The sequence below is a fragment of the Corylus avellana genome, chromosome ca3 (assembly GCF_901000735.1).
Source record: "Corylus avellana chromosome ca3, CavTom2PMs-1.0".
NCBI lineage: Eukaryota > Viridiplantae > Streptophyta > Magnoliopsida > Fagales > Betulaceae > Corylus > Corylus avellana.
Window position 1 is genome coordinate 25,797,288 of NC_081543.1, and position 25,670 is coordinate 25,822,957.

Sequence of the window (25,670 nt, forward strand, 5' to 3'; positions counted from 1 at the left end):
AGAGGCACACGGAATAACCCTCCGGTTAACTTCTTACGTTCCGTATAGTCTTTCCGTCCAACTTATCTTTCGCTCGCTCGCTCACCTTGACTCACTGATTCAATGAAGTGCCGATCAGTTGCGTGCATATGGTCAGGCACGCCTCCGTCCCACAGAGTCACCGCCGCCGCCGTGCTGAACCAGCCTCCGACTCTCTACACCGGCGGATCCGATGGCTCCATCGTCTGGTGGAGCCTCTCCTCCGCTGATCCCAACCCGGTACTCCAACTCGGTTATCTACAATTTTCCCATTGCTTTCGCTCATTACTTGTTTGTTAAAATATCTGAACTAAAACTGTTTGCCGAGTAGCACAGTAATCCTCTTACATGATTCAAATGGATTTATTTTGATTTGACATGCGCCTTCCTGAGAAAATGTATGAGAAAAAAAAGAGAAATACAATGCACGAGTTGTATGTCTTATGCTTTGCTTCTTTCGTTCTTAAAAAGTTACTCCTAAAATTCAATTCCAGTTCAATCAGGTTTGTTGAAAATTGCCTCAAATTCCTATTTTGAGAAAATTAGTTTTTTGGGTTCTTAATGTGGAAGGAATTCGAGACATTAGTAATTCGGTATTCATTGTCCAATAAGAGATAGGAATTGGAGAGGGGAATTATTTTTCTAGTGAGTCTATGGTAAGCATTGTTTCCAAAGATTTCCTTTGTCCCAAAGTGGTCCACTCATGTAGGGAGTAGCCTTGTAGCTTTTTGGAGATTGAAAGATAATCACATGAGTGAGTGAGGCTTAGGTGCTTTGGGGCTTTGGATTTGAGTGTTGTTTTCACTTGCTCAATCTTTTGTTAGAGCATTTTCCTCGATCGTCTCCGCATGCCGATGTGTGTTTTCAAGCTGAAACATGAAATTTTGGTGTTATGTGTGATTGGCTTATTTTCTTTCTTTATTTGTTTGCAATCCAAAACCTCAATTTTTACCAGAAGATTCACATTAGACTAGCGTTTTCTTTTATTTTCTACCTTTTATTTTTAAATTAGTATATTAAGATAGATTTTATGGGGTCTAAGGCTTGGAAGTATAGTTTCAATCTTTATATTGTCCTATATTTTTTTGGTAACCAAATTTAGCCTCAATTAATAACTCTCAGCATATTTTTGTTGTACGCCAGTCTAGTGCTATTCTTTATTTGACTCATTTTTTTTTTTTTGATAAGTAATAAGAATGTTTTATTAAAAAGTGTAAGGCGCCCCAAAGGTACATTGGATATATACAAGAGGAACACTGATGCAGCGTGACTTAGTGGGCTGCAGCGAATAACAACATTAAGCAGTGGATAAATACTTCTAGATCTTGAGACTATCAAGGGATCTAAGAAATCTTCTTAAAAACAATAGATTCTATCTAAGGTTTAAGGAAAATACAAAAGAAACTCAACTTTGAGTAATTCTTATTAAAAAAACTCAATAATAATCCAAATCTGAATTGTTAAAGGCTATAAGCATATATTTATAGCCCAAGACTTCTAGTCCTAAGATAACAATGAAATAAAGTTAATTTAGAAGTCTACGAAAGACAACTAAACCAAATAAAAGACTAACAAAGAAACCTAATTCAAATAAAGACTGAAAGATAAGATAGAATAAACAACTAACAAAGAAAACCTAATAAAAGACTAAAATATAAGATAAGCCTTGAATTCCAATCTACATCATCCACCCGAGGTTGGAGAGCATTCGCCCTCGAATTCGGACTGTCTTTTCCACGGTCTTTCGGGTGCCCTGTCAACTCGTTCCATTCTCCGTTCCTCAAGATCAAGACATGGCAACACCCCAAAATAAGCGTGACGTTCTTTCTCTTCGAAATATCTTGATGGTTGCTGCAAAGGGCCCACACACCACTTGGCAATTCTTCGAATTTGCCGTACTTCTCCCTTCCACGTGCCATGAAAGTACTCAAGAATGGGTTAGCCATTGTTTCCCTCATGAACATATAATTGTCATCATCCGTATAAAACTCATCACAATCATTGTTATGAGAATCGGATAAGATATCGTCTACACCAAGAAAATCAACATAACCTAATTCTTCATCACTAAAATTAGGTAATGCACCTAGAAGATCTTCTTCAACCTCTTCATAATCGGCGATGCCATCCTCTACATAATTGGTGATGACATCCGTGGGACCTTCCTCTACCAATTGGCCATCTTCTTTTGGATAGAGACCGCCAAACATGGGAAAAACCCCATCTTTTTCGTGCTCCTCCGTGGGTCTTTCTTCTTCCCATGAGTCATCTTCTTCGGGCTCCTCATCATAGGTTGGTGGTGAGTCCCAATCCCCAAATCCTTGCGAAGGATCTTCAACATCTTCATGTCTGAATTCTTCATCAATGAATTCGGATTCCTGAAACTCTTCATCCACAAATTCCCTTTCCTCCACAGAATATGGATTCGGTTTATGGATTTGTGGTTGGCAAGTAGGGGTCCAATTGGCATGTCGTTGACTCTTCATCTCACTCCATGTTTCCTTAAATACCTATTTTTTGTATGAATTTTCTATTTTCTTTGTCACAGCCATAGACCCTTGTCTCCAATTTTGTGACTTTTGACCCATGGTATAACTATGGGGCAAGAAAGCGACGCGCATGTATTTTTTTTTTTTTTTTGATAAGTAATGTTTATATATCAAAAGCGCAGAGGGGCGCAACCCTAGTACACAGGGGGTATAGGGCGACGCACATGTATTTCAATAGTTTCTCCCAACTATTGATCTTCAATTTGCCTTCCCGCTTCCTAGTTCTCTTCAGTTGTTGCCACCACGCACCAACTCTTCCCTGGAATGTATGTACCATCAAAGAGACTTGTTGTTCATCGGGCACCCCGTTGAATTCAAAAACCTCTTCAACAGCCAACACCCAATCCAGAAATTCGTCAGGTTCTAGATCCTCGTCGAATTTCGGAATTTTGAGTTCGAATCTACTTACCCGCCGATTGGCATGAGCTTGCGCAAGGTGTTGACGTCCGTGCGTTCTGCGCTCCGCAAACGGGCTTCTAGATCTGTTCACATGTTGACCATACAAGTTGGATAATTGGGTAGTGAGGTCTTCAATTTAATCCCTCATAGCCCTGAATTGATCCTCCGTGTGTTGCCAAGGTTCAGCGATAGATTTGCCTTCCGCCTCCGCGGATCGTAGTCTTGGTTGGCGACGACGAATGCTCGGACCATCCATGTCGGCCAAGTGATCGGTAGGGACCTTGTGATGGGTGCGCGCACGCCCCTCTTTCCACACGGTTAGACCACCAAACCTCTCCTCCATGTGCCGCAAACGAATCGCTGGTTGCTCCTTACGTGCTGCCTCCGTGCGCACGTGCACCTCGTTCATGTGTGCAAAGCGGTTGCTCCTCCCCATTCATGGAAAGTAATTGAGCTTTGATACCAACTGATGCAGCGTTACTTAGTGGGCTGTAGCGAATAACAACATTAAGCAGCGGATAAATACTTCTAGATCTTAAGACTATTAAGAGATCTAAGAAATCTTTTTAAAAACAATAGATTCTATCTAAGGTTTAAGGAAAATAAAGAAGAAACTCAACTCTGAGTAATTCTTATTAAAAAAACTCAATAATAATCCAAATCTGAATTGTTAAAAGCTATAAGCATATATTTATAGCCCAAGACTTCTAGTCCTAAGATAACAATGAAATAAAGTTAATTTAGAAGTCTACGAAAGACAACTAAACCAAATAAAAGACTAACAAAGAAACCTAATTCAAATAAAGACTGAAAGATAAGATAGAATAAACAACTAACAAAGAAAACCTAATCAAAGACTAAAAGATAAGATAAGATAAGCCTTGAATTCCAATCTACATCAAACACCTAACTAGAAAAAGAGAAGCGGGTAAGAAAATCCGCATAGCTAAGCGACAGAGGGGAAAGGTATGCCACAGTCCACAAATACAAGGAATGTAACAAAGAGGCTAAAATTTCTTCCATAGAGCTTTCCAAATCCTCGAAATGCCTATTGTTTCTCTCACGCCATATCGTCTAAACTCTCACACCATATGACTCATTTTTTCTTTAACCACAGATACTTGGTTAGTTTATACTCTTGTTTGTATGTTAAGGCCAAAATTAAGATTGAAATCCCAGTAGCAAAAGGCATTCCAGCATCGCGCATTGTCGCATTTTCCTTGATCCTCTTAAATCTTTCGAGATTTGAAATGAATTTTGCTTCTCCACAGTTTATAGAAAAAAAAGGTAATTGATAATGCACCAATCTGATGAGTTTTCATTTGGACAGGAAATTAAACCAATAGCTATGTTGTGTGGCCATGCTGCACCCATAGCTGATCTTGGCATTTGTTATCCTGTTGTGGTGTCAGGAAATGAAAAGCTGGATTCTTCAAGTGACGTTGGGGTCACCTCTACTTCTGATTATTGTGATGCGCTAATCAGTGTGTGTACCGATGGTGTGATGTGCTTGTGGAGCAGAAGCAGTGGGCATTGTAGACGAAGGAGGAAATTGCCTCCTTGGGTAGGTGGTCCATCCATGGTTCGAACATTGCCTTCAAATGCAAGATATGTGTGTATTGGCTGTTCTTTTGTAGATAATGTTCATTTGTCTGGTCATCATTCCATTGATTCCATGGAAGGAGGTGAGGAGTCGGTGGATAGAGAGTCCCAGCACAGAAAACCGCCGAAGTGCGCTATAGTTATTGTTGATACATATACCCTTATGATTGTCCAAACCGTTTTTCATGGGAGTTTATCTATCAGTTCATTGAGGTTTATGGCCGTAGTTTCGTCCATGGAACACAAAGAGAAGCATTCTGTAGTCATGGCTGATTCATTTGGTAGGCTGCAATTGGTTCCGATATTAAAGGATCCCCACTGGGGTAGAGACAACGGGACTGGTCTGCATAAAAGTTCTTCTCAGTTGGAGATGAATGTTTGGGAAGATGGGTTCAGTGAAGGTGGGCAGGTTGTGTCAATTGCAACCTGTGGAAATGTTATCGCTTTTGTTTTGAAAAACCAATGTATATTTAGACTATTGACCAGTGGTACTAAGATTGGAGAGATTTCTTTTGTGGACAACTTCCTTTGTCTAGAAGTTAAGTCTACTCAGTCACATGTTATAGGGGGAATGTTTCTTGAAAGTGAAGATTCTGGGAGTAAGCTAAATGCTAACAAACTTCAGGGAATATCTACAACCAATTTTGCAGTGTGGAATAATAAAGGTGATGCAGTTGTATATGCAGTATCATTTTTAAATAACATATTCAAGTGTGAATCTCTTTGTCAGATCCCTACCGCTTCTCATCCCTTTGATGTGAGATTATCAGTTCGTTTCGTTCAATTGAATCGTTATCTTCTTTGCATTGAATCACTTTGCTTTTATGTTGAAGAACCTCTACAGTGGAAACCCCACTTCACAATCTGGTCAGTATATTCAGAACATGATGACCAAGGAAAAGTGTGCTGGCAGTCCAGAATGCATGGGAAAAGCGGTTTTTTTGTTGACTGGATTGCAAACTCTACTTCACTTCATGAAATTGAGGGCCCCAGTAACAGAATGAATAAATTAAGTTCTCAGCAAGAATCTGTTCCAAGTCCAATAAGTGGTGACAATATACATGCAGAATATCAGTCCCATAAGGGACGGATAGTATCTTCTTCCATGATTATTTCAGAAAATATCATTGCACCTTATGCTCTTGTGTATGGCTTCTTTAGTGGGGAAGTAGAGGTTGTAAGATTTAATTTGTTTCATGGACTAACTTCTTCTGGTAATAGTTCACACCATGAAGTGGGTTCACATGTATCCAGACAATATTTTCTAGGGCACGCAGGTGCTGTATTATGCTTGGCAGCACATCGCATGGTCAGCACTGCCAAAGGATGGAGTTTCAGTCAGGTTTTAATTTCTGGAAGTATGGACTGCACAGTTCGTATATGGGATCTTGACACAGGAAATCTCATTACCGTAATGCACCAACATGTGGCTCCAGTGCACCAAATAATTCTTCCCCCATCCCGGACTGACCATCCTTGGAGTGACTGCTTCCTCTCTGTTGGGGAGGACTCATGTGTTGCTCTGGCTTCTCTTGAGACTCTACGAGTTGAGAGAATGTTTCCTGGACACCCCAGCTATCCTGCTAAAGTTGTATGGGATGGTGTAAGAGGTTATATTGCATGCCTCTGCCGAAACCATTCAGGAACATCTGATGCCAGCGGTGTTTTGTACATTTGGGATGTAAAGACAGGTGCTCGGGAGCGGGTTCTTCGTGGGACCGCTTCTCATTCAATGTTTGATCATTTTTGTAAAGGCATAAGCATGAATTCGATATCTGGCAGTGTATTGAATGGAAATACCTCAGTTTCCTTATTAAATCTTCCAATAATTGAGGATGAAATCTTTTCTCAGTCTAATCTAAATAATATAGAGAAGTTGGTCACTTCATCAAATGGGGTGCGGAGTATGGCAAATATAATTGAGCCCAACACTTCACATGCACATGTTGGCAAAGGAATTTCTGCAAAACCATTTCCAATCACTCCATCTATCCTTCAAAGCAACAAGCCTTCCATTAAATGCTATTGCCCATTCCCTGGAATTGCTACACTGAGTTTTGACCTTGGGTCATTGATGTTTCTTCATCAGAAGGGTGAACGCACTGCCAATGGCAGTGATAAGCTAGATGGTACCAATTTGAAGGAACAGGTTACTGAGACACCAAGTGGGGGCAGGATAAATATAGATGATGGTTCTGATGTGAATGAGCATACGACTGATTCTATAGAAGAGCTTGAGTGGATTAGATCACTTGAAGAATGCTTACTTCGATTTACCTTGTCATTTTTACATTTGTGGAATGTAGATTGTGAGCTTGATGATTTGCTTATAACTGACATGAAGCTAAAGAGGCCAGAGAATATTATTGTAGCTTCTGGTTTGCTAGGGGACAAAGGGTCTTTGACTTTGACATTTCCTGGGTCGAGTGCCATTCTTGAGGTATTTTGGATCAACTGTCTTAATGTTGAAACATGTTTTTCTTGTTTGGCTCCCTCCATTTTTTTTTCTTGAGACATTGAGAACTTTCCTGAGAAATTGAAAACACTATTTCAGCTCTGGAAATCCTCATCAGAATTTAGTGCGATGAGGTCACTTACGATGGTCTCCCTTGCCCAACGCATGATTAGCCTGTCTCACTCTGGTTCTGCTGCCAGCAGGTATTAACAAAGGTCCACAAAAAATTACCGTACAGAATCTACTTGGATTATTTTTATTAGATTTCTTATTCTTCACATTCTACTTTGCTGAGTTGTGCATTTTATACATTGGCATCAATCTACAGAATCTACTTGTATAATTTTTATTAGATTTCTTATTCTTCACATTCTACCCTGCTGAGTTGTGCATTTAAATATTGCCATCAATCTACAAAATCTCAATCTAGTATGTGTTCAGGTGAAAACTAGAAGCTTCAATTTTGCGGAAAGTTGTGTAGGAAAGGAAGATTATTAAAATTTCAAAATAGCGGAAAATAATAAAGAAAAAAAGGTATCTTGTTTAAATCTTGGCCGATATTGGAAGAGGTGTATGGATAATGTTTTGTGTTAAAAATTTTATGTAAGAAAGAGTGGCAGACAAACAAAAAAAGCTTTCTTCTTTCTCTTCTTTTCCTTCACGGAGGAGGTGTGTGAGGAGTGTTTTCTTGTCTCCGGTGGGCTGCCGGTGGTAGAGAGATGGGTTTATTAAGAAGCTGGTCGGTGGAATCCAAGGATTTTCAGATGATGGTGAAGGATAATGATACTGGTTTGTTGTTCCAGGAGAGAAGCAGGGGTCTAGTGAGGTCTATAAGGTTGGCAAGGAATGAAGCAATGTGGCTTCTGCACATCTTTGAGGAGTTGGTTTTAGTGAAGGATTCTAGGGTGTTCAGAGATCAGTCTAAGTCGGGATACCTTCGAGTTCTAGCTCAGAAATGTTCTAATAGGTATGGCAGCTTTTTGGTGATTGAAGAATGTGAGGGGAGGGAAAAGCGCAGGGTAGTAATGGTGCCGGAAGGAAAAAACTAGAAAGGGTGGAGCAAACTTGAGTCTGAGCTGCAAATAGCCATGAGGTTCATTCAACCTTATGTGAACCAAAGTAATGAAGCAGTGAAGAAAAAAAGAAGCTTTATTGAGGTGTTGCAATCCACGGTTCGGCCGACTGAGGAACTTTTTTGGCCATCGACAGAACTTGTCACTAGGGTGCCTAAGTAACTGTCGGGAAGCAATGCAGGTCAAGTCGAGCCACAGACGTTGAAGCCTAGTCAAGTCGATGTTCCAATTTGTTCAGGACCAGCAACCTCTCTCAAGCCTTCAATGGGGTATCCGACAAAAATTTTGGGCAAGCAGAAGGATAAGGGAGTCTTGTTGGAAGACGGTGATAGACAGAGTTATGATAGTAAATTTCCGACGATTCTATCGCCGATGCAATCCGTCCCTCCGGTGAACTCATCTCCGGCGAACACTGTTTTGCTGGATAGCGAATCTTTGTCGCATGCAATGGCGGCTGTGCAAGGACGTATTGTACTTGGTGGGAAGGAATTTTCTGATGGAGAATATGTGGTTTTTGGAGGATTCGAATACGCCAACTTAAGGAATTCGTTGAAAAAATTACAACTGGAGATTGGGTGTTGTTTGAAGCGGCTGGCAGAAGGAAAACGAGGAATGTGTGCTAACGGGCTTTCGAGTCTTGGGCCTGCGCAATCTAATTCTGGTGTTTTGGGGGGAGTTGAGGCTCAGCCCAAACAGAAGATGGGTGAGACTCACGTGGTGAATGCTGGGCCCAAAAAGTTTTTTAAGCACTATAAGCGTATAAGGCCGAAGAAAGTGAAAAAGCATCAAAAGGCTTGGACGTCGACAAAGTTTGGTGACCCAGGAGCATCTTCTTCTATCGCTGGAGCTCATAGTTCTCTGGGTCAGCCGCAGATGGGTTCACTGGCGAAATCTGTGATGGGTATTCTGGGAAAAGATTCGATTAGCGCTAGTATGGGTATAACCGGCATGATGAATGGTGTTCTACACCTGGGTCCGAGGCAGACGACGTCGATGAAGTTGGTGAAGGGGGCAGGAGGGGTGGTGGGTGGCGTCAGGGGTCTCGATTCTCTGGGGGTAGCGCCGGCAGGCACTCCGATTAGCGCCGATATGGGTATAACCAACATAATGGAGGGTGTTCTACACCTGGGTCTGAGGCAGACGACGTCGATGAAGCTGGTGAAGGAGGCAGGAGGGGTGGTGGGTGGCGCCAGGGGTCTCGTTTCTCTGGGGGTAGTGCCGCCAAGTGTTCCGACAATCCCTGTGGCACGGGAGGTGCAGACAGGGGATGCTTATGAGGTTATTTCCGGTAGAGAGGAAGGTGTCCCTAAGGGGGTAGTGGTGATTAGACCTGGGGACGTTTCTAACTCATTACCCCTGAGAGTATGCGAGAAAGAGTCTAGAATTGTATAGTTGGTTTCTTCTGAGATAGGGGTGGAAGTTGGGATGATAGAAGGGATGGAAGGAAGGGAGAAGGACTACTTGGATGATTCCTTGGAGAACCAGAAGGTTTTGGACTGTGGGCTCTCTAAAACCAGCATGGAGGTGACTATTTCTTCATTGGAAAAATCTACTCCTCTCAAGCAGACTGGTTTGGCAGGTCTAGAGCTGGAAGTATATGAGGTGGAGGATCATAATCCGCTGGTGTGCTGTCCAGCTAAGGGACTGTTGGTGAATAAGGGGTCCAATTCCGGCGAAAGATTCTTGAAGCTTGTGGAGGAATTTAGTCACTATGTGGGGATCTCATGTGATGGGTATGAAGGGAAGCTTTTAGAGCAGTTCGCAAATATCATTGCAAGCAATGAAGGAAAGGGAGCGGGTGCGGCCTCTAAAGCGGGTAAGAGAGGTTCGAGAGAACTCAATAATCTGGCATGCTCCATTAATTATGAAGGTAGTGCTTGTCGGGGGAGGGTTAAGGGTAGGGCTCAAAGAGAATTGTTATGAAGCCAAGGATTATTTCTTGGAATGTGAGGGGTTTGAACGAGGGTAATAAATGTTTAAGGGTGAGAAATATGCTTAGGCAATGGAAGGTGGATGTTGTATGCCTTCAAGAGACGAAGATGGAGTTTATTTCTAGAAGGTTTGTGAAAAAGTTATGGGGTTGCGCTTATGCCGATTGGTGTTTTGTTGCTGCTGATGGAGCTTCGGGGGGCATCTTGCTGATGTGGGACAAAAGGGTGGTCACGAAGCTCGAGGTCTATGTGGGAGAGTTTGTAGCCGCTTGTTCTTTCAAAAATGTGGAGGATGATTTTGTTTGGGCTTTTGCGGGGGTCTATGGCCCGAATCTTGATTTTGTTAGACATTTTCTTTGGGAAGAGTTGGCTGGTCTTATTAGTTGGTGGGAGGTGCCATGGGTTATTGGTGGAGATTTCAATGTCACTCACTTCCCAAGTGAAAGGTCGGGGAGAGCGCTGTTCAACACTGCAATGTCCGATTTCTCGGATTTCATTTCAGAGCAGGGGCATATGGATCTTCCCCTTGCAGGAGGGACGTTCACTTGGTCCAATTCCTATTCTCGGTCTAGGATTGATCGCTTTTTAGTCTATCCGGATTGGGAAGTCAAATATCCTAGCCTAATCCAAAAAAGGTTGCTTCGATTGTGTTCGGATCATTTTCCCATCTTGCTCGATTGTGATGGCTTGAATAGGGGTAAGAGGCCTTTTAAATTTGAAAATATGTGGTTGAAAACTGATGGGTTTGTGGATAGGGTGCGGACTTGGTGGTCGTCTTATATTTGTTTTAGCACTCCGAGTTTCATTTTGGCCCGGAAACTTAAGGCTTTAAAGATGGACATAAAAAATTGGAATGAAGTCGAATTTGGAAATGTGAATGCTATTTGCATAGAAAAAGCAGAGGAATTGAAGACTTTGGATAGGTTGGAAGAAGAGAGAGGATTAGGTGAAGGCGAGAAGGAAAGAAAAAGGGTGGTTGTTAGGGAATTGGAGATTGCTCTATTACAAAAGGAAATCAGTTGGAGACAAAAATCTAGGATCCGATGGCTCAAGGAGGGAGACAAGTGCACTAAGTTCTTTCATCAGATTGCCAATTCTAATAGAAGGTGTAATTCCATTGAGTCCCTATGTATCAATGGCTATCCTACTTCTAATCGAGACACCATTAGGGATCATGCAGTGGAATACTATAAGTCTTTGTTCTCCGAACAATGCAATTGGAGGCCTAGATTGGATAACCTTGATTTTGAAAGTTTGGAAGCGGGTGAGGCTGATCGGCTAGAAATTTCTTTTGAGGAAGGGAGGTGTTGGAGGTGGTGAAAGGTATGGATAGAGACAAGGCTCCTGGGCCGGATGGTTTTTCAATGGCTTTCTTTCAAGATTGTTGGGAAGTGATAAAGGAAGACATTATGGCGGTTTTTTCAGACTTTCATACCCGTGGTAAGTTTGAAAAAAGCCTTAATGCTACTTTTATTTCCCTTATTCCAAAGATTCCTTGGGCATCCGAGCTTAAGGAGTTTCGTCCCATTAGTCTCATTAGTGGTGTTTATAAGATTATTGCCAAAGTTCTTGCTAATAGGATGAGGGTGATGGATAGGGTGATTTCAAAGCCTCAAAACGCTTTCGTAAAAGGCAGGCAAATCATGGACTCGTTTCTTATAGCAAGTGAATGTTTGGATAGCTGTATCAGTTCTGGGGAACCGAGAGTGCTTTGTAAATTGGATATGGAGAAGGCCTATGATCACATTGATTGGAAGTTTCTTTTGTATTTGTTGAGGAGGTGTGGTTTTGGTGAGAAATGGTGTTCTTGGATAGAGCAATGAATTTCGACTGCTCGCTTTTCTGTGTTGATCAATAGCACTCCTGCTGGCTTCTTTAGTAGCTCTTGAGGGGTGAGGCAAGGGGATCCGTTGTCTCCGTTTTTGTTTGTCATTGTTATGGAGGCATTTAGTAGGATGATTACTGCTGCCATTGAAAGTGGTCTTATCTCGGGTTTCTCAGTGGGAGCCAGTCTATCTGAGAGGGTTAGCATATCTCACCTTCTTTTTGTAGATGATACATTGGTTTTCTGTGGGGCGAATACTGATAAAATCCGTTCCATTAAAGCCTTACTTGTTTGTTTTGAGGCTGTCTTAGGTTTAAAGGTGAACATGGCTAAATCAGCTTTGGTCCCGGTAGGTGATGTGGCCAATATGGGAGATTTGACTGGTGTTTTGGGTTGTGAAACGGAGTCTTTGCCTTTGAAGTACCTGGGGCTCCCATTGGGCGCACGCTTTAAGGCCAAAACCATTTGGGGTGATATTTTGGAAAAGATTGATCGTAGGTTGGCAAGTTGGAAAAGATTGTATCTTTCTAAGGGAGGTAGGGTTACTCTTATAAAGTGCACTTTATCTAATCTTCCTACTTATTTTTTGTCCCTTTTCCCTATTCCTGTTTCGGTGGCTAGGCATATAGAGAAGCTCCAACGAGATTTTCTTTGGGGAGGTTTAAACGATGAGTTCAAGTTTCATTTGGTTAACTGGGACAAGGTTTGCTCTCCTATCTCCGAAGGAGGACTAGGGATCAGAAAGTTGAGACTGTTCAATCAGGCTTTGCTAGGGAAGTGGTTGTGGCGTTACGCACGCGACAGAGAGGCTTGGTGGAGAAATGTTGTGGAAGCCAAGTATGGTTCTGAGTGGGGTGGTTGGCATTTTGCTGACACTTCTGGGCCCCATGGGATGGGTCTTTGGAGGCATATTAGTAGGGGGTGGCAGTTATTTTCCAGCCATACTAGATTCAATCTAGGTGATGGATCCAAAATCAGATTTTGGGATGATGTTTGGTGTGGAGAAGTGTGTCATAAGGAAGTCTTCCCAGGCCTTTACAACATAGCTTGTGCTAAAGACGCGTCTATCGCTGACAATATGGACTTCACGGGTGGTGTTCTTCAATGGAATGTTAGCTTTTTTCGGTTGATTCATGATTGGGAATTGGAAGTGTTAGCCTCATTCTACACTCTATTGTATTCCCATAAAATGAATAGGGAAGGAGAGGATCAAATTTGGTGGATTCCGTCTCGCAAGGGGAAGTTCAATGTTAGATCTTACTATAATGTCTTGGCTAGCACAGAGGCTAATCCGTTTGCTTGGAAGAGCATTTGGTGCACCAAGGCACCCTCGAGAGTGGCTTTCTTTATCTAGACGGCGGTGTTAGGGAAGATCCTCACGATTGATAATCTTCGAAGAAGGAATCTTATTGTGATCAATAAATGTTGCTTGTGCAAATCGGACGGGGAGACGATCGATCATCTTCTTCTCCATTGTGAGATTGCTCGCTCTTTATGGTATGCTATTTTTAGCCGGTTTGGGTTGTCATGGGTTATGCCTAGTAAGGTGGTGGATTTGTTTGCTTGTTGGTAGTCGGGTGGGCATTCTCGGAGCGCTGTTGTGTAGAAGATGGTTCCTCTATGCCTAATGTGATGTTTATGGTTAGAAAGGAATGCGAGATGCTTTGAGGACTCGGAGAGATCTTTGGAGGAACTCACGGCTTTCTTCTTCTACACGCTTTTCATTTGGACTGCAGCTTGGCTTGCCCCTTTAGTGATTAGCTATCTTGATTTTATTGTTCTTTTCTCTTCTTCTTTTTAGGCGTTTTCTCTTGTATACTTCTTGTATACTTGGGTTGCGCCCCTCTGCGCTTTTGATATAAACATTACTTAAAAAAAAAAAACATGTTTTGTGTAAAAATTGTTGGTTGCAGTCACATTGGCCATCTGGATATGATTATGTTCTTTATATTAATTTATTGTCTTGTCTGCTGGTATTCATTGTCTCCATATGGTTGGAAAAGTAATGGCCATTATTTTATGTTTTTTTTTATTACTTAAAGAAAATTTCAAATAAAGGATAAGGTATAGCTCATTCAGTTGACTTAGGCCGAGGTGAACATTTATTTGAAAAGCAGTCTGATTGTGAGGTTGCTCTTCAACCTCTTGCATATGTGGCTTCCTATTGCTCTAGCATAAATGTAATTCTGCTTCTCATTTTTGATTCTTCTGTTTCTTCTACTAGCTGAATAGTGTGCCAATGTTTTATTTTTTTGATAAGTAAACACAATTTATTAAAAAGCGCAAAAGGCGCAACCCAAGTACATAGGATACAAGAGAAACACCTAGCTAGCAAAAGAAAAAAGATCAAGAAAAACATGAAAGCGAGAAATATTTAAGTCAAAGACAGTTGTCCAGTGATAAAAATTCTTGAAGAAAAATCGTTAGTGTGGCAATGTTAATTTTTTTTTCCCTTTAATAGACCAGTTATATGTTTTTTGCTATTTTTTTAACCTGATGGGTATTGTTTGCAGTGCTTTAGCAGCATTCTATACTAGGAATTTCGCAGAAAAAAATCCAGATTTGAAGCCACCTTTACTCCAGGTTGCTTCTTGTGCTAATTCATTTGTTATTCCAGGTTTCTAATCTGGACTTAATATTTCAAATGCATCAGTATGATTTTCCCTCCTGTATGAACGTGTGAAATTGACTTTATGTATTAAGCACATATTTCCTTGATGTGTTACATTCTACCTAAAGGTGGCTAGTTTTTTATTAGTCCAGCCAACTGAAAAAAAGTACAGAATTATTTTTGCTTGTCGGCACCTTTTTTGATGATTAATAACTGTGTAGAATTCTTGCCACTGATAAGAATAAGTTCCTTGCATAGTAATTAGCATTCTTATTTTCTTTTCTCAATAGATAAATGCTTTTTCTACATCTCTTGTACATCTCCGACAAATCTAATGGTTGATTTACAAAAGAGATGGACCGCAAATGTACATCTAGTTGGTCTCTTTTCAATAACGTGTCATGTTAGTTGAGCAACTCACTTAGGCTAACAGGGTCAATACGAAGCGTGTTTACTAACAAAGAGCTCACTTCCTAGTGTTCAAGCGGTGATGAGTACCTGAAAAGCTACTTATTTTCAATAGATAATTTGATTTCAGTCTAGGACAGGATTATCCAGTATAGGATTGTTTTCTGTGTTTATGAATAGGTACTCACTTGGTTTTTATTTAATCAGACGTATGGATGCAATGGCATATAATATCTTTAAAGTATCTTTGCAAAAGTTATTATAGGCAATTAGATGTCATGGAGTGCAAAACATACTACTGAAATATGTATGTACTGGTTTTAAGCCCTCACTGTATACATCTGATGTGTTTGGTTATTAAGAAGATTGAGAAGTAGAAACAAAGTTTTGAATCTTAGAACTATTTTCCAGAACATGAACGTGATTATATTCCAAATTCTCTCTTTTTTTCCACTGTCTTTTTGTCTAGCAAGCTCAGCATTCGTAAGAGTAAAATTCCATCTATGAAATCATCAAGAACTAGAACTAGTAATGCTGTGAACTGTAAAACTTCAGGTAAGATTTAATTCATTTTATGTCTTTATTGAACAGATGGAAACCTGATAGTCTGGGTTCATGTTCTCTTTTTCTCACATGGCTTACACTTATCCTAAATTCTACTGAAAAATGGTGTGTTTCACTGTTCTGTCATGAGAATAATCACTTCAAAGTTGGAACTCCTACTGCTAGTGGCATGGTTGAATATACTGATTAGTCAATTTTTTGGTTAATTTTATGTTCTTTATTTCTGTTGCTTTGTTTTACAGCTCTTGGTGAGTTTCTGGCAAGATGAAAGTGAACATGTACGTATGGCTGCTCGCTCTTTATTCCACTGCACTGCTTCGCGGGCAATTCCGCTTCCTCTACGTAGTCAAAAAGCAGCTGACCATGCAAAAATGAGCTCTCTAATTGGAACTGGAGAAGATGAACATGAGAATTTAAATGTAGGGGGAACATCTGCTAACAGATTGCACGCAGACCAGCTGATAGAGACTGAAGGAATATCTCAGGTTGATGAATCTAAAATACTTGATTGGGTAGAATCATATGAAATGCAAGACTGGATTTCTTGTGTTGGAGGAACAAGCCAAGATGCCATGACTTCTCATATTATTGTTGCAGCAGCATTGGCTATTTGGTATCCCAGCCTTGTAAAGCCAGGTCTTGCAATGCTGGTTGTTCATCCATTAGTGAAATTGGTTATGGCAACGAATGAGAAATACAGTTCCACTGCAGCAGAGCTCCTTGCAGAAGGTATGGAGAGTACATGGAAAGCATGCCTTGGTTCTGAAATACCTCGTTTGATTGGAGATATATTTTTCCAAATAGAGTGTGTAAGCGGTTCATCAGGCAACTCAGCTGGAACAAATCCAGTTGTACCAGTTGCCATTCGGGAGACTTTGGTTGGTATTCTTCTTCCAAGTTTAGCAATGGCTGACATACTGGGGTTTTTAACTGTTATAGAAAGCCAAATCTGGTCTACTGCATCTGATTCACCTGTTCATCTGGTATCCCTTATGACTCTCATCAGGGTTGTGCGTGGTTCTCCGAGAAACTTAGTGCAGTACGTTGATAAGGTTTGTAATGCCATCTCTAATTGAGTAGCACAAAGGTCCATGTTCAATTTAAAGGGAAAAAAAATGAAATCTGAAATGCATGACAATGTGGAAAATTGTGGAAAATTCAGCACCAGCACCAATATAGTTGCATATGGTTTTACTACTGATTGTGGGATTTGGAGCCTCTACACGAGTCATTTTATTTTCTGCTCTACATGCATGAGATTTTTAAATGTTTCTTATTCTTTTCATATTAAGATAATTACATTAAGATGTCATGATATAATGTCTTTATATATGCTTATATATATGTAAATTTTCAAAATTGTTGAATGAATAAGTTCTGTTGTCATCCTTTTTTTTTTTTTTTTTTTTTTTTCCAAATTCTTTAGTGAAACTTGTATCTTAACTGCTTGTTGCTTCACATTTTTTGTTTTTACATACTATTTTATCTGTGGACTTATGATTTTATCACTTTCCTTTTTGATTACTTTAATTGCTTGGTTTCTGGTGACTTCACTAACTTCTCCAGCTATCAAGGTTTGTTCTAGTCTTGCAAGAACTAATTTATCTGTATGTTACAGTTATTCACAATGCTGAGTGATCTTTTATATCTTTAGACTTAATTAAATTTTTATCACTAAAATCGTTTTGTTGTTGGGTCTCAATATGAATTTATATATGACATTTGGACAGATTTACAGGTGGTTAACTTCATTTTACAAACTATGGACCCTACCAATTCTGTCATGCGTAAAACTTGTTTTCAAAGTTCAATGACAGCCTTAAAGGAAGTTGTGCGTGTATTTCCTATGGTGGCTTTGAATGACACATGGACCAGGTTGGCGGTTGGGGATGTGATTGGAGAGACTAACAATGCTAGCATTCGGGTGTATGACATGCAAAGGTATTAGGAAATAAAATATAACTTATTGAATCTGAATGATTTATTACTGATGTACCAGAAATGCACACATGTTACAAATAGTGTAGGATAATTAAATATATTTCAGACTCAGCTTGTTCATTAAAGGCCCCTCTCACTACCTTCTAATTTTACAACCCACTCTTCCCACTCCCTCCCCCTTTCCCGAACAAACACACAAAAATGAAGACACGAGTAAGCGCGGTAGGACAACCATTTTGGTAGAGGGGCTTGGGAAGCTGATAAATTTAGATCACATTATAGCTAAAAGTTGATTTTTGCTTTTTTGCTTGGTTGGTTTCAACGAAGTATTATCAAGTGAAAGACATTTGGGGTCTTGTTAATTACGGTTAACTCTAAAACAGTAAAAACACAAGCATATACTACTCCGTTTAGACGCTCAATTATCAATTAGCTTCTAAACTGGTGTCTAGTTATCCAAATAATTTTGACATCATAAAATTGTCAGTTGTGGTCTTAGGCAATCTAGTTATAAATTTCTTCATATATCTGGTACATGTGTTTACTTGAATTTATATTTATCAGTATGAGTAAGGGTTTCATCTTTCTGGTGCCTGTGGCCATTTAGTTTTACATTTCAGACATACTTCATACGATTTTAGTTGAGCTGTTTCAGTCCTCTTGCTTTTGTTTCTTTTGTAAATAATGGAAGAGATAAAAGTTGTTTCAATTTTTCCTTTTTCCTTTTTTATTTTTATTTATTTATTTATTTTTTTAAAATGTAGTATGATGAAGATCAAGGTTTTGGATGCAAGTGGACCTCCTGGACTTCCAAGCTTGCTTGCAACAGCATCAGAAACGGTGGTAACCACTGCAATTTCAGCTTTGAGCTTTTCACCAGATGGGGAGGTACTTGTTAGTGGATAGGCCCTACAAACACAAATTTTCCTTGTCATGCTTGTTCCTAGTGCCATGACAAAACCTTGTCTTTATCTATGGCACCTTTGTTTGTACATGCATTCATTTTGTCATATAATTAAATTAGGATTTACTATGAGCTAGCAACGGCTGACACAAACCCAATAACCAGCCTGATTTAAAAGGTTTGGTTTTGATACTGTATCTGACTGACCTGCACCAACCCAATTTTCTTTTTGTTAAAAATGAAAATTGATTGTTTTGTTTTGTCATTTTGAGTTCTTCATAATGTTAGTATCTTTAATATTGTAATTTTTTGTTTTTTTTTTTTAAAAAAATTGCGGGTTGGCAGGTGGAGTTAGGTTGAGTGATTTTGAACCTTCCCAAATCTAGCCTCACGCAAACACCTCCCTCCATTGTAATTTTTCTTTCCTTATTGCTTAAATTGGGATCTAGCATATGTGCAGCATTGGCAGGAAATATTTGATTTGACAAAGTTCCTTAGGCATGTCACTTGATGATTCTGAAATGTGATATTGTGTTATTTTGAGTAGTAATTACAGAAGCACTAATGATAACTGGCCTTGAAGAGTTCTTGTTTGATTGTCAGGACTACTGGTGCAAATAATTTGCAATTGACTATTTTTCTCTCTTTTCAAGCTTGGTTTCTTTTACTTCTTTCTTTCACTTTTGGGGTAGAAAAAGGTGTCTTGGGGTGTGGGTTGGGGGTGCGCACCAGGGAGTTGCTCTTACCCATCCGTAAACATCCACCTTCCTGACCCTGATAAGGTTGATCCTTGGACTCAGGACATCCATCCCTCCTTGAGATTTGACCAGCAGGTTAGCTGGCATCTTTTTGCAGACATTTAATGATGGCTGCTCTCAACAGCATGTGACATTGCATATGGCATAGTTAAGGAACACTTGTTATGGTCTTTCTCTCTCTCTCTCTCTCTCTCTCTCTCTCTCACACACACAAACACATTCAAGCTCATATTCGTTTTCTTTTTAATTGTTTTCTCTATTCTTTATTTGATTCAGTTTTTTCCATGATATGTGAACCAGCTGCATTTGTACTTCGCTTCATTGATTCATTTGCCCAATGTTGCTGATGCTATTTCCCACAGTTATAAATGTACCATCTTGAGAAAATGTCTTTTCATCAGTGTTTACTGTCAATCAACTTCCATACGCTTTTAATCTTATTCAAATTTTAAAATGACACTTTATTAGGCTGTGACATTTGGTGTTACTAGATTGTAGTCTTCTCGTCCCTGTTACCCTTTCCATTGATTTTTTAAATTCTTTTAATTTTTTTGTTAATATCAATTAGTGAGAGGTGAAACCTAAGAAGTACTGATACCACACGAGACATGGATGGAATATGATACGCATATGTGATACGATCATTCTCGAATATGATGCAACTGCTACATGTTAACTACATAATAAAGGAAATATACAGTTGTGTGTATATTTTATTTTAATTTTTGATTAAAAGACAAATACCAAACACCCAAAGGTTGAAGAATATATCTAAAAAAATGTGCTTCTTTCCTATTTATTATACTCAAAAGACATTGTTCATATTCAAAAAATTACATCAGTCAACTGTTCATAATATCCCCAAAATTTAATCAATCAATCTGCAATTTGTTCCTTTGAATTTTCAAAATAAAGTATTCAGATCCTCTTTTCTAATATATGACCCCAAAACATTTTAGAACCCTTTTTTTATTAAGACAATTTTATTTTGGCCCATATGTCTCTGCCATATGTCCCAAAGATGTCCAATTTTAAAATTTAATTTTTTTTTGTCATGGACGCAAGACAGATATGTATGTTGCTATGTCTGAGCCTTATCCCTGTCTAATACATGTTCGACACGAATACATCAGTCCCCGTTAAAGTATCCGTGTTTTCTTGGTTGAATACTTGAAGTATGATTTTCTACAACAGTCTAAAATATACTAGTTGCAGGGGCTGGTTGCTTTCTCTGAGCATGGATTGATGATCAGATGGTGGTCACTGGGATCTGTGTGGTGGGAAAAACTGAGCAGAAATTTTTCTCCTGTGCATTGTACCAAACTGATCTTTGTTCCTCCATGGGAGGGTTTCTCACCTAATTCTTCTAGGTCAAGCATAATGGCAAGCATAATGGGAAATGATAGGCAGGTCAATTCACAGGTATTTATTTTCCTTTGTGTTACGTGGCATTAGTTTTATAGACATGAATTTTGAAGTAGATACTACTATCTATTGTTATGTATTCTTCACTTCAGCTTATATGTTTATGACTACTAGCAATAATATGATGTATTATACAGGTTAGAGAATTGAGAAAAACTTATATCGAGAATGTAACCTGCGTGAGTATGAACATTGTATCTAAATGTGTCGACACGAATCCCCTATTCCACATTTATGCAGGCTCTATTTGCAATGTCTCCCTAAATGGATCTCTCTGGGTCCGATTAACCACATAAAGATCACTGCAAGTGCTCCTTAAACCTAACACCATTTATTATTTCTTTTTGCAGGAAAATGCTAGCGGTTTGAGTCATGCAGACAATCTGAAACTATTGATTCATAATCTAGACCTGTCTTATCGGATAGCATGGGCTGGTGAACGGAAAGTACTCCTTTCAAGGCATAGCCATGAGATGGGTACTTTCCAGTTATAAGCATCCTGTCATTCAGATTCTTGTGAGCAAGCTCTTGGAAGATTTTCCTCGCATATTCAAGGTGGGGAGTCCAAATCGTTGTTGCATTTCAGTTGCAGTTGTCTTACCAAGAAAAATGTTTTTTTTTGTGTGCGTGTGTAGAGAAAATCCATCAAATTTTAGTTGCATAGGATATCATGATCTTTAGTTTCTTTTATCATTCAAAACAAGGTTGCGGCGCACAAGTCTGTTTTCAAAGACCACACTGAAGAAGAATTCAACACGTGCTGTTTGCTCAAAGCAGATAGCTGTGTAGATAGTGATAGTGATGTACCATTCGTTTATTTGTTTTTCTTTGGCTGGAAAAGATGAGGGGAAGGGTGATGTGCATGTAATTCTTAGCAGAAGATGGCTGAACTGATTAGGATGGACAATTATGTTTACGGCTGCCCCGGGTCTTTCTTTCTGTAGCCTTTTCCAGTTTTTTTCTGCTTAAGGCAGTAATACATTTTCAAGGAATTGAAAGGCTCCGTAGAAGTTCTACTGACAGGTATAATACTAGAAGTGCTACTGAGTCTAATGTCAGGCGGAAATCTGTTAGGGTTTCCACCTACTTCGGAATTTTTTTTGGTGAATTGGGTGTTAACCAATCATATGGATGTGTAACAGGGCAACTTTGGTGATGTTTTTAGCGCTTTTTTTTTTTTTTTTTTTTTTTAGTAAGTTGTTTTTAGCTTCTTGATAGTGGGCGTCTAAGGTCTAGTGTTGTGTTTGTGTTGGGTGAAAAGGGAGGCAATTATTAACTGTTCGCTAACCGCTTTTGAAGGCGGTTAGGAAAAACCACTAATAATTTCTTTAAAAAAGTGAATAGTGGTTATTAGGGTTATTAACCGCTGGTTAACCGCTTAGGCGGTTACAGTTAGCGGTTTTAGCCAATAACTGCTAACGGTAACCGCCTTTTTACCCCTAGTTTGTGTGCGTATTGGCTCAGTCCCAAGCCTTGTAACTCTAGACTTCCCATTTTGTGTCTAGTAAATTTATTTTATTCACCCAAACTATGGGTTGAAAAAAAAAATACAAAACTATCCTTAGCATGGTATGATTGAATTGGAATAAAAAAAAAATTAAAAAAAAAAAAAAAAGAAAGAAAGAAAGAAAGAAGAAAAGAAAAGAGATGGAGGGTGAGATCATGGATTCCGGATCTATCTACTGGTTGCAGTCATCTGCCTTTTATGTATATATATATATATAGATATGATAAATCATCATTTATCTCAAAAGTTGATTTAATTATTTAAATTAATAATGTAACACAACTATTCATGTGAAAGCAAACAATGTAGACTATTTTTAATTGAAATGGGAGATACATTATTGAGTCAAGGGCCGAATTTAAGAACTCAGCTCTAACATATCAAATTATAACCTAATTCAAAAAGCTTAAATTGGAAAGAAATTGTTGATTTAATTATTTAAATTAATATTTTAACAATACTATTGATGGAGGTGCATGCACTGTACAATTATGATTTTGCAGAAGAAATAAAAAATAAAAAATGAGTGGCTCTAGATTCTGGAGAGGAATTGCAGTTGCCTGAGCAGTGGGGTGAAGCTGTCCATGAACATTTCACAAGGATGGTTGTGGGTGCCCTCATATGTTGTCACCACGATGCTTGAATCTTTTGAGAGCCGTTGGACTTGTTTCTTCACGTTGCATGTATGATTTGAGCAGCGGTAGTAGCTTCTGCTTTTGAGAGAAGTGAAAAATATAAACTATTTAGTAAAATAGAAGGTGCTCTTGGTTTTGAAACAAAGAAATTAAATTTTTATTTCATAAGTATCCTACAATATTGACATGCCAATTCCAATAACCGTTAGAATTTTTTGTAACAAGAGTAATGCTACATACTACACTCTAATCACACTTCTATCTCATTGAACTCATGCGTATCAGTTCAGTGGAATGGAGGTGTAATATGTAGGGATAAAGATCTTTAACAATTTTGCTGTTCGGATTGCTAGCAATTTGAACCGTAAATGTAAGAGAGTCTCTATGAGGCCCATATGCCTATGCAAGTCTCTAGAGGCTCTATCACATTTTCTATCCAAATTGTTAACAATTCGAGTAAAAAATTATTGGGGATCCGAATCCTTGTATGTGGCATTACTTTTTTAATAAGGACAAAACTAATGGTTAGTTGAATTACCACATTAATTTTGTGGTGTAAAAATATAATTTCTAGCATTACTCTATTTTCAAATATAAAACTAACTGTTGGATTACAACAAATTCTAATTTAGGATACAATAAAATCCAAATTTAATATAAAGTTTGATTGTTAATAGATTGAGGCTTTAGTTTTGCATTGAGGAACTCACTTTTCAAGAGAGTAAAGCCCAATTTTTTTGGTTGTTCAAGTACTCTCACAATAGCTACTCTATAACTGCTTCCTTTCCTTAAAAATAGAAAAAAATCTCAAAAAACCAAAAAAATACAAATACAAAATTCACTTGTAACAGTTTCCCTATATATATGTTCCCTAAACATTGAATATGCTACATTGCTACCCAAGAGCTTCCCTATCCATTATTTTAATGAGTAATGATTCACATCAATATTTTTTATATCTTTTTCCCATCTCATCCTACAAATTCAATATATCAACCATTAGATTTGTGAACTGATGTGGACCCTACACAAATTCAATGGCGATTCATCCATTTACTATGGAGATGGTTAAAAATAGAATTAATTCTATCATTCTCTATTTTAATACAAATTAAAATATTTCTCTCATCTCTTTGCCTTTCATTGGAGATTGATTGTATTGGGATTTTATAAAAATTAAAAAAGAAAAAGAAAATGTGAGAGTAAGTAGGAAACTTAAATTTTATAAAAAAATAATATTTAATTGGTATATCATATATAGAAAGATAAGAGAAACTACTATAGGGTATATTTGAATAGGAAAACAAAAATTAGTTTGGTTAACTCTATTTAGGAAAACGTAAAAGAAAGCTGTTGTGAGCGCTTTAGTAGATAGAAAAAGTAGTTGATTTAGCAACATATATATTTTTGGCCTTTTATTTGTTGTTTTCTGGGGAGGGACACAAAACACACCCTTTTTTTTTTTTTTTTTTTTTTTTTTGTTTTTCTGGTATAAGAAAAATGGAAAGAGAACTACTACACATAATTTCATTCTCATACTCTTAAATGCACATTCCTTAATATGGCAGTAAAAAATTACCATTAAATTTTGAATTGATCATTACTGAATTTTAAATCCAATGATAATTTTACTGGCACGTTCAGGAGTACGTACGTATACACTTAAGAATATGAGAGTAGGAGTGTTTGTAGCATTTTTTAAATAGAAAAGCTCTTTTTACTCGATAAAGAACAGTGGCATAAGGTGAAGAAAAAGGAAGTTAAGGCATCAATTGTAAACTTTTCTTATTATTTTCTCATGCTTTCTTTTATACGTGTTAGGACTAAAGAATTGTGTAAAAGAAAAAAAAAATTACTTTGTCTTATATGAGAGAGATTTTTTTTTTCACCGTAATTTTGTACTTTATTATTGGTTAATGAATTTTTTGTGATTGCCTCCCCCGTGTGGACATATGTCACAGTGAGGGAACTATATAAATTTTAGTATTTGTAGTACTTTTGATTGTTTTGTGTTATCTATTTCACAATTACTTACTGCATTATGTATAAATGAAATCAAACTAGAATATGTTAAATTATTTTATTGTAGAAATTAATGTTTTTGATGAAAAAAATTGTGTACAGAAAGAATAAAAAATTGAGAGAGAAAAAGAGACTGATAGATAATTAAAATTGCAAATGGATGAGTTGGTTTTTAATAGAAGATATATATATATATATGAGCAGAACCTGGGGTGGATGGTGTTCTTCACAGCCTTTTGTCCGTACTTCCGCCACCTGTACCCATCGTCTAGAATATCATCAGGGCTCTTTGTATGGAAGGCAATCTTTGGGGGAATAGCTTTCTTGCTCCTTCTAACTTTTCTTTTATGTCTAGTGCTGCCATTTTTGCCTCCTCCACTACTCTCATCAGCTGCGAAGGACTCGCTCTTTTGGTTGCCAAATATGGAGGAACCAGCAAGGAGGCTCACCCAATCAATGTCTTCTGAAGCTATTTGAGTAATTTCCATGGCTCCACCTTCACTGGGAATGCGATCGATTTCTAAGCATGCATTTTAAATGGTAATAAGAGAAAGGGTTGCATGCATGCAAATCAGAGAAAGAGAGATTAGGTCTGCAATTTTTGTAGGAAACCCTAGCTGCAGGCTTAAACACATGATATTAAAGCCAACTATACTTCACCTAATTCTGTTCAACTGTCCTATTTCCAAAAGACATTCCCAAACGGATGGAACTCTCTCTCTCTCTCTCTCTCTCTCTCTCTCTCTCTCTATATATATATATATATATATAGAAAAGCTATGTTGTAGGCTTACAATTAAATGGCTTAAAGTAGAGGGTTATAGGTGAGGGCTAATCTAGAATCATGGTTAAGATATCAAATGTTGTTGTGGTAGTTCAGATTATGTTCATCAAATATTGGCTGACTACGTACTCCGATTAACGTACCCTCCGTGGCTCATAATCGGTTGCTCTATTAAAGTCTTCAATGAATTATAATGTTTGTAGTGAATCCAATTCTATGTTAGGGTAAACGGTAGACCTAGCCCAGGAAGATGGGAGGC

General features: G+C 38.5%; 2 protein-coding genes across 4 annotated transcripts; one reads left to right on the forward strand and one right to left on the reverse strand.

Annotated features, from left to right (window-relative positions):
• Positions 1–21,455, forward strand: LOC132175377 (uncharacterized). 3 transcript variants are annotated; one of them, XR_009439420.1, is made up of 10 exons: positions 1–258; positions 4,297–7,008; positions 7,123–7,226; positions 14,366–14,435; positions 15,678–16,487; positions 17,174–17,376; positions 18,141–18,264; positions 20,254–20,460; positions 20,814–21,018; positions 21,168–21,455. XR_009439420.1 is itself a non-coding variant. In XM_059587315.1 (9 exons), the coding sequence occupies exons 1-9, from the start codon at positions 103–105 to the stop codon at positions 20,955–20,957; spliced, it is 4,530 nt and encodes a 1,509-aa protein (XP_059443298.1). In that variant the 5' UTR covers positions 1–102; the 3' UTR covers positions 20,958–21,455. The 3 variants fall into 3 exon arrangements, 2 of the variants coding, with proteins under 2 accessions (XP_059443298.1, XP_059443299.1); XM_059587315.1 differs by having other exon boundaries at positions 20,814–21,455; XM_059587316.1 differs by lacking the exons at positions 18,141–18,264; positions 20,254–20,460; positions 20,814–21,018; positions 21,168–21,455 and having other exon boundaries at positions 17,166–17,343.
• Positions 21,456–22,502: 1,047 nt separating this feature from the next.
• LOC132176470 (probable WRKY transcription factor 43) lies at positions 22,503–25,115 on the reverse strand. The gene is made up of 2 exons (XM_059588694.1): positions 24,835–25,115; positions 22,503–22,680 (listed from the first exon to the last, which is right to left on the reverse strand). Exons 1-2 carry the CDS (start codon positions 25,113–25,115, stop codon positions 22,503–22,505), a joined length of 459 nt encoding a protein of 152 aa, XP_059444677.1.
• Positions 25,116–25,670: the final 555 nt, after the last annotated feature.

Bases quoted from the DNA above. Each gene is read 5' to 3' on its own strand.
- LOC132175377 (XM_059587315.1), top strand. From the start codon at position 103: ATGAAGTGCCGATCAGTTGCGTGCATATGGTCAGGCACGCCTCCGTCC. The intron at 17,377-18,140 runs GTATTAGGAAAT...TTTAAAATGTAG, and splicing joins CGGGTGTATGACATGCAAAG to TATGATGAAGATCAAGGTTT. The intron at 18,265-20,253 runs GTACTTGTTAGT...TACTAGTTGCAG, and splicing joins GCTTTTCACCAGATGGGGAG to GGGCTGGTTGCTTTCTCTGA.
- LOC132176470 (XM_059588694.1), bottom strand. From the start codon at position 25,115: ATGGAAATTACTCAAATAGCTTCAGAAGACATTGATTGGGTGAGCCTC. The intron at 22,681-24,834 runs GTTCTGCTCATA...TCTCAAAAGCAG, and splicing joins AAGAACACCATCCACCCCAG to AAGCTACTACCGCTGCTCAA.